General features: G+C 48.9%; 1 protein-coding gene across 1 annotated transcript in view; it reads left to right on the top strand.

Annotated features, from left to right (window-relative positions):
- The window catches only part of Rasgef1c (RasGEF domain family member 1C), an 80,648-nt gene that overhangs the window by 55,316 nt on the left and 13,090 nt on the right, over window positions 1–12,242 (top strand). The window contains exons 2-6 of the mRNA XM_021177347.3: window positions 2,655–2,837; window positions 2,981–3,103; window positions 4,221–4,358; window positions 6,098–6,298; window positions 6,857–6,931. Coding sequence (XP_021033006.1) covers window positions 2,661–2,837; window positions 2,981–3,103; window positions 4,221–4,358; window positions 6,098–6,298; window positions 6,857–6,931 — 714 coding nt within the window. The 5' untranslated portion in view covers window positions 2,655–2,660. The remainder of the gene's footprint in view (window positions 1–2,654; window positions 2,838–2,980; window positions 3,104–4,220; window positions 4,359–6,097; window positions 6,299–6,856; window positions 6,932–12,242) is intronic.

Here is a 12,242-nt window from a genome sequence, read left to right as displayed (position 1 = left end):
CGGAGTTCAAATCCCAGCAACCACATGGTGGCTCACAACCATCCGTAACAAGATCTGACTCCCTCTTCTGGAGTGTCTGAAGACAGCTACAGTGTACTTACATATAATAAATAAATAAATAAATCTTAAAAAAAAAAAAAAAAAAAGAACTGAAGAGCATCTCTTCAGGCCTGGAGGTTTTGTTTTGTTTTGTTTTGTTTTGTTTTAAAAAAAAGTTAAAACAAAATATTTTAGGCAAAAGATGAAACAAACCCTGGCCTGTTTCTGAGATGTAGTGCTAATGACAAGAATCCAGAACGGGGCAGCGTGGGGGCTACGCTGTTTTATGTGTAATAAAGAAACGGGAAGATAAGTGCTCATATTGCATTTGTGTGAAGAAGCTATGGGTGACAGGTAAGAGACCGATCCCACAGTCATTCATACTTACAGGAAAGGACATGGGGGCCTGGCCTGGTGCCTCGGTGTGCTGCCTGGAAAGACGTGTGTCTCCACACACAGACGCTTGCTTGATGTGCTCATCTGTGCTTGCCCTCATCCACCACTTTGTCACTTAGGACCTGAGGCACCTGGCCCTGGCCACCCAAGCACACTTTTTCACAATCACCCTACCTTCCCCTTGTTGGTCCCATGACAGGCTTGCTTTTCCACAGTCTCATTCCTTCCCTCAGTCCTCAAGTCAGTGGCCTCCCCACGCTCCTACTTGGCAACCCATCCCCTCTCAGGTCACCTCTGTAGGACATCCCTTCAGCTCATAGCATAAGCTTAGGGATCTAGCCACCCAACACCAAGGACATCAAGTGCCCAGAGCTGAGCCAAGCCTAGGGATGTTCTGAGAGGTTCCTTGACTGACTTGTGAATCGTCCCTCTGTGATTCTCCCACCACCTGGCAGACCACTGTCCTGCCCCACGGAGGGTTTCAGTGTCACCTCCACACTGTCACTGGCCAATCTGGGAGAAAATTGGACTGTAATCCAGGACAGGCTGCAAAGTGAAGAGGTGGGAGGCATTACACAGGAGAGGGGAACTTTGAAGCGCACATATTTTGGCATGTGAGTTAGAACCAGGTGCTGAGCCCCAGGCATGAGACAGAGCTAGCACCTGCTGTTTCCAGAGATGGCCACCCTCTCCACTGAAAACCTTCAGGATCTCCCTCCACGCCCCCCCATCTTCATCTGCACCGGCTTCCCCACACAGATGGGCAAGAGGTGGTTTGTGAAATTTGCGTTTTCAGGACTGAAAATTGAATGTTGGAGATTGCTAGGGAGGTAAAATTAAGCTGTGACTGTCACCAAGGTCAGGGCTGTCCAGGTTGCCATCCACACGGACTGACCAAGCACTCGCTAATTCTGTAACCCATCCCAGCACCTCCCACACCACAGACTGTGGACAGCCCTCTGGAGAAGTTCCCCTCATCCCTGAGTGGGTTCTGGCCTCCTGTCTTTCTGTCTCTAGGTAAGGGTCACTGGAGGACAGAAAAGGCAGGCAAAGCCAGAGTCTTTCAGGGGGTGAGCCCATAAGATTCTGTGTTTGAGAAAAAGGGGTGACCTGACTGTCTAGGCTGGAATTTTTTCAACATTCACAGACCTACAGGCATGTGTGGAAGAAATGGAATGAAGCACGGGCTCCCTGTTAAAATGCGCATACGCCCTCTGCTGGCCAGGCCACAGAAGAGCTCAGCATTGGTCTAGAGAAGGCCTACATAGGGAGAACACTGAAATGCCCACAGAGGGTCCTTAGCTACACCACCAACTGACAGAAGCCCCCAGGCCTACAATAGGGCTCACAATGAAAATCCACTGATGCCCACTAGGGGTCAGATGTGAATTTGGAGCTACTCTGTAGGCTAATGCATGAGGACCATAATAAGTTCAAGGCCTGCCTAGACTACAGAGAACATACAAAACCAACTTGGGCAACTTAGCAAGACCCTGCCTCAAAATGAAATAGCAAAGCGAGCTGGGATGTTAGCTCAGCCATAGAGGCCACAGGTATTGTGCACAGGCAGTCAACCCCAGCTCTCCCCCTCCAAAAAGGAGTGTGCCTGCTTTCCTAGCTCCTCACAATGCTGAGATGAACCAACAATGTCAAGTTTACATTCCCCAAAATCTAGTCAATGGGACCTCAGGGGAACAATAGCTTCCAAGTGTCAAGGAAACTCTGGGATTGTTCCTGAACCCCTAATCTGGATCAGGTTCAATCCTGAGTCTATTTTTGTGGCCAGTAGCTGGGGCAAGATGGACGTTAAGGACTATTAAGGACTTGGACAAACAACTTTTCCTGCCCTTGGTAGCTCACCTCTAGAGTGCAGGCAGAGGAAGACTCTGAAGCAGGGGGATTACTGTGAGTTGCAGGCCAGCCTGAATTATAAAGATAGAGAGAAGTAGAGGGGTAACCAACTATTAAGGATGTGTTTTCCGGGGAAAGATGGTTCTGGAGAAACAGTGAAGAAGAGATTATTCCTGGGGGAAGAATTGGGGAGGCTATAAGAAAATGGAGAATGGGTGTTGGGCTGTGAAGTGGGGGACACTGGCAGCCTCTCACGAGTGCTCACTGAACAAAAGTGTGGCCAGTCAGAGGCATAGTTCTCCAGCCTAGAACCCAGAGAATCAGTGGGCTCCCACTCAGCTACCCCCAACTGTTTCTTGCCATTGCAGGCAGGCATGCCCCGGACACTGACTGCCTCCGACATGGTCACCCCAGGCAGCCTCAGCCCGCCTCCCACAGAATCCACAGAAGGAGAGCAGGCCGGGCAGCCCCTCCTGGATGGAGCTCCATCCTCAGCCTCTTTGGACACCCTGATCCAACACCTCGTGCCCACAGCCGATTACTATCCCGAGGTGGGTGAGCCGCCGCCTGGCATGGGGAAGGGGCTGGAGAGCACGGCACAGGTGACAGGGCTGGGAATGGTCAGCCCTGGTCCCGGGTCAGGCTGATGACACATCCTCTGTGCGCTGATGAGTTTGTGTGCTATCCTCACCAGAAAACCTACATCTTCACCTTCCTGCTGAGCTCTCGTCTCTTCATCGAGCCCCGAGAGCTCCTGGCTCGGGTGTGTCACCTGTGCATAGAGCAGCAACAGCTGGACAAGCCGGTGCTGGACAAGGTGAGGACCTGGGCAGGGCGCGGCTCTGCGTGCATAGGTACCCCCTGGATCTGACCTCACAGCGTCAGCTTTTGAGGGAGGCAGTGGTTACTCCATCCTCTGGAAAGGGCACCTATTAAGCTTCTCACTTAACTGAGGCCCAGAACCTGCAAGAATAGGCCGCCCTTATCCCTGTGCCTTTTTCCAAAGTCCTGTGAGATCTATTAAAGCTAGACCTGAGCCCCCAGAACCTACTCTTTAGGGCCCTTACCACCGGTAGCCCCATGCCTCTGCACAATTTCTTTTCAGTTACATTCCTTTTCTGTATGAGGATGGCTTCTCTATGCTATGCCTCCGCAGACCCTTTCTCCTCTCCCTGCCTGATCCTGTAATTTTCTATGCCTGCGTCAGTCAGGCTTTTGGGTACAGAAACCCAGCTTCAACTGGCCCAAGCAAAAGGCCATGACTGACTCACGAGCTCGCCCAGCAGTAGGTACTTCTCTTTGAGGAGCCCAAATCACCCAACAGGACATGGGTTTTCCTACTCTGATGCTCCCCGCCTGGTTTTATCTGGGACCACAGGCCTCCCCTTGTGCCGGCTGATTCTCCTGCACAATGGTAGGTGGTCTCCTTTGTCAGGGTGACCATCTAACTTCTCAGTTACGCGGGAAGACCTTTAAAGGTAAAAGGTTGAGATTTCATTGACCAAGCTTAGGTCACATGCTCCGCTGCGTGCAGTCACGTGATGCCTTAGAATCCCGGGATCTGATTGGCCAGGATTCATATAGTTCTATCCCTGAGTCAATCAGCAGGGCTTGTCTCTCTGGAGAGAGAGGAGGAGCCCCATGGGAAAACTAAGATATCCCGACCCTAGGAAAGGGAGAGGCCAGGGATGCTGTCGGTGGTAGAAATGAGATGGACCTGGTCTCAAAATGTATGTCTGTCTCACCTCCATCCTGGGTGTGAGCAGAGCCAAGGTGTCTCCCCTCCCACCCTCTGCTCTGTTGTTCTCTCCCTGCTGCAGGGCACAGGTAGCCTGAGGCTTACCACAACTACGGCAAGGGCCCGTAATGGGCAGAGCCCGCTCAGTGAGAGGCTTGCTACAGCCCCACCAAGTGGCCCCTGCTTTCCCTTGCAGGCCCGAGTCCGGAAGTTTGGTGCCAAATTGCTCCAGTTGTTAGCCGAGTGGACTGAGACCTTCCCACGGGACTTTGAAGAGGAGTCCACCATTGGACACCTGACAGACGTGGTGGGCCGCATCTCCCCGTGTGACGAGGTGGGCCAGGCAGGGTAGAAGTCGCTTCCCCTTCCTGTACCTTTCTTCCCACCCAGGACCTGAGCCTGTTTCCGGCTTCCTCTGGGCCCTTCTCTCCCCACACTGCATAGTATAAATACCTCAATGGGCCCTCTGGAGCCCGTGGAGGAGGCGGGACCTGTATAGCTAAGTGGGAATCCAGGGCCCTGTATCTCTACCTTTCCCTTCTGTCCTGGCAATGGTATTAGGTAGTGAAGAAGGCTCAGATCAAGGGCTCAGAGGGACTGGTGGCCTGGCAGTGGCTCTGTAACCCGCTAAGCCACCTGCACAGGCCTCCAGAGGCCTCCCTCCCACAGGCCTGCTCCCGTGTAGAGCTAGGCTGGCAGTCAGTGTTCATGGCCAAGGCCCTGTAATTTGGAGCAGAAGGAGGGTTCCACAGATGAACCACAAGTGCAGCAGAGAGAACAAGTTTCCCAACTGCCTGCCACTCCTCGGCCAGCTCTCAGGCCAGCTCCTTGATGCATAAGAAGGAGAGATGTCTCTAGAAGACATATTTGCCACAGGCCCTCAGGGTTAAAGGCCAAAACTCTTGAGATACACTTGGGATACGTGGACATCTCAATAAATCCAGCTAAGCTAATGGCATCTCTCTTTAGAAATCATGTCTCTGGGACTGACATGGCTCAGCAGTTAAGATCAGAAGGACCAGAGTTCAGTTCCCAGCATCCACACTAGCATCACAGCTTACCTGTAACTCAAGCTCCAGGGCCCTGGTGCCTGCCAGGGCACCTGTACTGGTGTGGCACCAGCACGCAAACAAACACATATGCATCTAATTTGTTTTTGTTTTTAATTTAAAAAATTATCTTTTTTAAAAGACAGAAATATGGTCTCTGAAGGAGAGCTGGTGGGTTTCCCATTGTGAGTGGAGGTTGCCCCTAGGAACCTCTTGTCCCTGCCCCCAGCTCAGGGAACAGTCCAAAGCAGGCTGTCCCTCCAAGCTCCATGCTGAGAAAGTTTGTCCTTGCACCATTCACCGAGTGCATCCTGCATGCCCAGAGATGGGCTGGGTCCTTATAACAAAGATGGCGCTTCCTGCCCCACACAGCATCATAGCATCATTCTAGCTGGGGTCCTGTGAGGAAGGTGACATTGCCAGGAACTTAGGCAGGAGAGTGAGGCTGGTTCACAGCCTGGTTCTGAGCCAGGCTTGAGGACCAGGATGGTTCCCACTTGAGCCAGTAAGAGGCCAATCTTCCAGGGCTGGGTCTGCCCTGTGCTTTCCCATCCTCCTCTTCCTTCCTTCGCTGGTTTGCCCGACCTTCTCTGTCCCGGAGCCCAGAAATAGCTGGTACGTTTTAGCCAGAGATGTTCTGCCTGAAGCATTTTCTCAGCCCCCACCTGTAACCCACAGCCTTCTCCCCAGCTGGCCTTCACTTCAGCCCCAACCACCACATGTCCAATGATCCCAGGGTATTTGCTGGTACCTGGCCTTATCCACAGAGGCAACACACACACCCCATACACCACACACAGACACACACACATCACACACACCACACAGACACACCATACACATACCACACACACCCATACCACATCCTCACACATTCAAAACACACACAAAAAACATGTACACACATACACCACACACAGTCAACACACACACACACTTTGGAGCCCAGGAGCCTGCAACTGGGGTTGAGTTTGGGGTGTGGGTCTTCAGGCCTGAGTGCCCTCTCCCCTCACCCCAACCCTAGACCTACGGGAGCAGGGTGCACCAGCTCCTGCAGACTCTGCACCAGAAATTGGCGTCACTTGGCCAGGGACCAGAAAGCCTGGTGGGGGCCGACAAGCCCATCTCCTACAGGACCAAGCCTCCAGCCTCCATCCACAAGGAGCTCCTGGGTGTCTGCAGTGACCCCTACACGCTGGCCCAGCAACTGACCCACGTGGAGCTGGTGAGTGGGACCCAGGGAAAGAGCCACTAGAATAGCAAACACTGTCCCTAACCTGTCTTTCCTGATCTCAGCATAGCCCAGCATAGCTCATCCAAGTCCAATGTACGCCTGCAGAAGACTCTAGAGCGGTCCCTCAGGATTCTTATGCCTGGGACAGGAGGACTGCAGGTGGCAACTAAGGGTCTAGGCGGAGGACAGAGGAATGGGGTTCGAACTCTCATTCTGATGCCATTCACTGTGTGGTCTTCTCAGACCTAAGGAACTTGCCATTTGGGACACACATGCGCGCGCGCGCACACACACACACACACACACAGAGGGCTGGAAGTAGGGGGAGGTTGCTCTCCCAGTTTTCCAGAGCAGCAGCTGAGACCTCCTTCATGCTGGTAAAAGGGAATGAGCTGACCTCTCCCCAAACACAAGGGGTCCAGAGGCTTAAGACAGCACCTCCCTGCCACACCCACACCCCTGACTGTGCCCTTGATGCCTCCCAGCGTGTGCCTCCTCCCCAGTGTGTGCCTCTCCTTCTTTTCTGACTCTTCTCCCCTCCCCATGCAGGAGCGACTAAAGCACATTGGGCCCGAGGAGTTTGTCCAGGCTTTTGTGAACAAGGACCCCCTGGCAGGCACAAAGGTAAAAGGTTCTTGGGAGAGCTGAGAATACAGTGGCCTCTACCCAGTGGTGGCCACGAGGTGGGAGATCTCACGGACTGGGGAAGCCTTGATGCTGCCGGGAGCAGAATGGAGGGCATCCGGCCTTTCCAGCTCAAATGTCCAGCACTGAGTCCCAGAAAGCCCAGGGGACTGGCTAGACATACCCACCAGATCACTCACCCAACCAGGGTGGAGGGAGAGTCGGGAAGCCCACTGTCACCTTGAGTCAGGCTTCAATGCGGGGTAGAGAGAAGATACAAGGTGCACCTAGCACGGTCAGACCTGAGGGTCCTCCTTGTGCGTTTCGGCAGGCGCTGGTGCCCTCTAGCGGCTATGATAGGAAGTGCTGACTGGTGCTCCTTGCTTGAAAGGATTGGGAGGGTTGAGCCACACTAGCATTGAAAGCTAGTTTATTTTTCCTCCTAGGGCCCCAGCCACAGAAGGAGGGCGTCTAACCAACTGGCTAGATCCAGTCAGAACTGGAAGCATGTGTCATTTATTGCCCCGCATAAGAGAGAGAGACAGAGACAGAGACAGAGACAGAGAGAGCAAATTAAATGCTGTAATGGGAATTGCTCTTTTTAAGCTGCCCATACTTTTGGTAAAGATCACAGGACTTTACTAGGCAGATGAACAATGGCGTCCACTATGCAGATGTGCGTCTTCAGGCTAGGAGCTGGAGCTCAAGGGCAGAACCCTTTCCTCCCACTCAGGAACCCCCTAGGTCCATTCTAGTGCCAATCCCTGAAGGGAAGGGAGGGGGATCGAATCTCACAGGTATGTAGTTGAGAATTTGAAATACTTGACATTCTTATGAGATATCTGTCCATATTCTTGTTAGATGCAAGTGCTAATTTTTAAATATTCATTGTAACACGAGATCCAAAAATATATCAGTGACCTTTCCATACACCGTGATGTCCACCGAACTGTAACACACCTTGAATATGTGATTTTGTAGCACCATACATCATTTTACAAAACACAGAGATGCTGAGTAGAGCAGATCTCCCCACTGTTGGGTTGAAAATCTGTGAAAACCCTGAGGCTGTCAAGCTCACAGAGGTGGGTGAGGGCTTTGTAAATTCCCATTGTTCTCTTGAAAGCTTGGACTTCTTCATTGGCAACAAATGCTGCGGATTGTTAGACCAGGCTGGCCTCGAACTCAGAAATCCGCCTGCCTCTGCCTCCCGAGTGCTGGGATTAAAGGCATGCGCATTTTCAAGGCAAGATCAGCCAAATGCTGAAGTCTGAACAATGGGAGTTTCTCTATCATTCTTCAAGTCAAAATAATATTCAGTGAAAACCAGTGGTCAGTTCAGGTGCTCGCTCTTAAGACAGCAGGTTTTGGAGGGTTTTTTTTGTTTTGTTTTTGCATGTCAATTTTGTAACTGACAGTACTGACTAGGACTTGGGGGAGGGGGAGGCTAGGATTGAACCCAGGGCCTCTTGCATGCTAGGCGACTGAGCCACCACGTGGTGCTGGGAGCTTCTAGCAAGGGCTCTCAACCACTGAACAACCCCACCAGCCCCTGAAATCATATTTATTTTTACTTCTGTGGCAAGCATAAAATAGAAATTCCACTGGTAGAAGAGGACAGGAATAGTCTATAGATCCTCCTCCATACCGAAAGTCTCTGAAGTGCTAAGACTGTTACTTAATGCAGGAAACCCCTGCTCGAGTTTACTTATAGCATCAGCTGGCACCCCAGGACCATGTGAAGCAGAAGTGTTGAGAAATGACACCCTTCTTTTCCTAGTTTTAAAAGGACCACTCTTAGCAGTCCGTGCTAGAGTGCTTGCAATTAAAGGATGTCTTCAAGTATCAGAAAGGTGCCTTGCTTCTTAATGTGTCAAGAGGTCTCACATTGGATTGTTTCTCTGGTTCTATTGCCCCCACATAGATTAAAGGCAGTAGAGTAGTCTCAGATGTGCCGATATGCGTCGACATCACATTAACAAAAAGGATCCAGCACGTGTGTCCTCTTGGACTTTGACCAAGAGCCAGCCCAGATATAAATTCTCCTACCCTTCTCCATGTGTCTTCTGTCTCTGTGTGGCTTACGGTTTCTGTCCTGCCTGCAATCTGTCCGTCTGTCAGATGTGTCTGAATCTGTGCCTTCCTGAATGCTGTCTTTGTGAATCTGTCCCTAACAAAGGGCTTGGCTCTCCTCTATTAGACAGCTTTCCAGGAGGAAGGCATGATGACTGTCTCACAGAAATACTTTAACCGAGTTTTACACGGAGTAAAGCTACCGGTTCTAACCTTCCCAGATAACAAGCGGTCCCGCAGACAGTCTATCTCTGTGCTCTTTCCAGAACTGGTGGCAGATAGTTATTGTACAAGGTCTCTTTTGTCCTGTTTGCTATTTTTCAACAAATGGTTATCATAGCATACATTCAAGCACACCACGCATTGCTCTGGGCCAGCGGCATGGAAGAAAAACACAATTCAAGATTAAAGCTTAGGCTGCAAAAAACTGCTTCTGTGGGAAATCTAAGACAAAGATGGTTGTTACATTGTTCTCCCAGAGGCAGGTGGAACAGACAGGCTGAGCACACAGCAGGACACCAATCAGCCTTAGGACACCAATCAGCCTTAAGTGAGCTTAAGGTGTGTTACTACCTTGGTTGTAAGGTCTAGCAAAAGTTCCCAACTCTTGGATGTAAGAGATATTTTCATGATAATGCATTGTCACAGAACTCACATGTTGCTCTCCTCTACACTACTGACTGTTTTTTACTAGCTTTGAAAGATCAATGTTGAATCTATCTTACAATTCTGAAATAAGCAAACCAGGACAAATAAGACAAACCTTTGTGTCTCCGTATCCCTGAGTCCTGCATGCTGCTTTGTTTTGAGGTTCTGCCACCATTACTCAGGAGTGAGACTGCATGGCTACTCCTCTGCCTGACACTATTTACAGCCCCTCTTACTCTTTCCGCTGCTGTGTGTCTTACTGCTGTGTGTGACTGGAATTGCCTATTGCTGGAGCATGCATCTGCTTTTGCCAGAGAAAACTCTTGAGACTGAGTGTTCTCAGAGGAGTAACTTTCCTTAGCCCAGTCAAGTTTTTCTTGTTGGATTGTTTCTTTGTTTATCTCACTGTTATTTACTAACCATATGGCTGTTTAGGTTTTCTATCCTCTGCCCCAAAGCAATTCTAAGGATGGAACTTAGGTGGTTCCATAGCCTAAGCAGGACCTCTACCCTGGAGCTACACTCCCAAGTCTCCCATTTGCGTGTTGTTATTTTGTGACAGGCTCACTAACTAGTTCAGCTAGGCCTTGAACTTAGGCTCCCTCTGCCCTCGGCCTCCTGGGTAGCTGAACTCTGTCTGCCTTTCTCTTTTCTCTTAAGTTACTTTGTAACTTAACCTTTTCCCTTAAATTTTCCTGTTTACAGATACAGAGTTACTCACTGACAACTATTCTTTTAGATTTCTGCATCCATGCTGGAGTCCCATTACTATTCTTTGTGATTTATTCCTGTCTCTTCATCAATATAACAATCACATCACTCGGATTCCAAGTGAATGCAACCAAGCTTGGTGTGTGCCTGTGCATGAGCATGCGTGCTTGTGCATGTGTGTGTGCTTGAGTGTGTGTATGCATGTGTGTGCTTGAGTGTGTGTGTGTGCTTGAGAATGTGTCTGTGCTTGAGTGTGTGTGTGCTTGAGTGTGTGTGTCCTTGAGTGTGTGTTTGAGTGTATTGAGTGCTTGAGTGAGAGTGTGTGTGTGTGTGTGTGTGTGTGTGTGTAAGAAAGAGAGAGATTCTGGGCATCAGACCCAGGTCTTCATGTTTGTCTGGAAAGCACTTTACCTAATGAATCATCTCCCCAGTCCTAACTCCATATTTTGAAGACATGTTACTTAGCACAAATGTGATATTTTCCTAGCGAATTGAACCTCTTATCACTGTGTGGTTACCCTTTACTTATTTCTATAGTGCTTTTCCCTCAGAATATTTTTTTTTTGCCTTAAAACCTGTCCAACTGTCACAGATCCTCCCTTGCTTTCAATGGCGCTCTGTCCTGATAAGCCCACCATAAAGCTGAAAAGTTTTAGTTGAACCCTCAAAGTTGGAATCCTCCGAATAGCTGAGTGATATTTGCCAAATGAGCAATTTCCTACTTCTCTTTTATTTACATCCTGGACTTAGATTTGACTGTAGTTGCTGATCTGCAAGGGTCGGTCCTCATCTACCCCTGTGGCGTTTGGCATCATCTTCCTTGACTTCCTGTTTCTTTTTCTCTCCTTTCTTTACCTTTTTTCCATCTATCTCTTCTACTCATTGAATTTATCCTGGTAGTTTTAACATATACATTTCTTTACCTTAAATTTAATCATTTAAACAATGGTCCATGTATTTACAACACACAGAATGTTCAGCATAGGTTGAATTTTTCCCCAAATATTTATTACTCAGGAAAAGATTCAAATGGAAATCTATACATATAGATACACATACAAACATACATACATACATGCATGCATAGAGTTGATTTTGTTATTCCCATTAATTATGTTCTAGAACACCAACACGAATGTCAAATTAGCAAATCCTAAGCCATTGCTCCTGGGGGGAAATGCAGCATCAGGTTCTTTTCTCAATATTTTCTACAAGCAATCAACACCTAGCCATGGTTGTGTGCACATGTGTAAAAGACACCAGTCTAATGTGCATTACTGACTAACACTGGACTTAGTAATGCACAGTAACACACACACACACACACACACACTGGCTGAACATTCTATGTATTGTAAATACATGGACCATTGTTTAAATGATTAAACTTAAGGTAAAGAAATGTGTATGTTAAAACTACCAGGATAATTTTGTCAATGAGTAGAAGAGGTAGATGGAAAAAAGGTAAAGAAAAGAGAGAAATGGCCAGGCCAACTCATGCCTGGGTCTGAGATGGAGCTCAGAAGTAGAATGCTTGCCTAGCAGGAGTTTAATCCCCAGGGCGACATAAAGAAAATATTTATCTGTGTATGTATCTAATCTATCTACCTACTTGTCTGTTTCTGGATCTATCTGTTTGTCCATGCACTTGTCTATCTATCCATCTCTCTCTATTTGGCTATCCATGTCTGTAGAAGTCGTAGATAAATGAGAGCTATCTAGTACACGTTTTCTCTGTAGGAGACACCATAGCCTTTGAGTGCTTTAGAAATAAAATATATCACTCCAGTATTATTCTTGGAATCCTTTCAAAACATGGAAACCGTTCCCCAAAGAAAACATAAAAAGGAAAGAGAAGAGATACTAAACAGAGGCAGGG

This window comes from Mus caroli, unplaced genomic scaffold (genome assembly GCF_978045245.1).
Source record: "Mus caroli unplaced genomic scaffold, Mus_caroli_1 scaffold_13, whole genome shotgun sequence".
In the NCBI taxonomy this organism is placed as follows: Eukaryota; Metazoa; Chordata; class Mammalia; order Rodentia; family Muridae; genus Mus; species Mus caroli.
The sequence above is the reverse complement of the archived record's forward strand: the minus strand, read 5'-3'. Positions and strand labels throughout refer to the sequence as shown.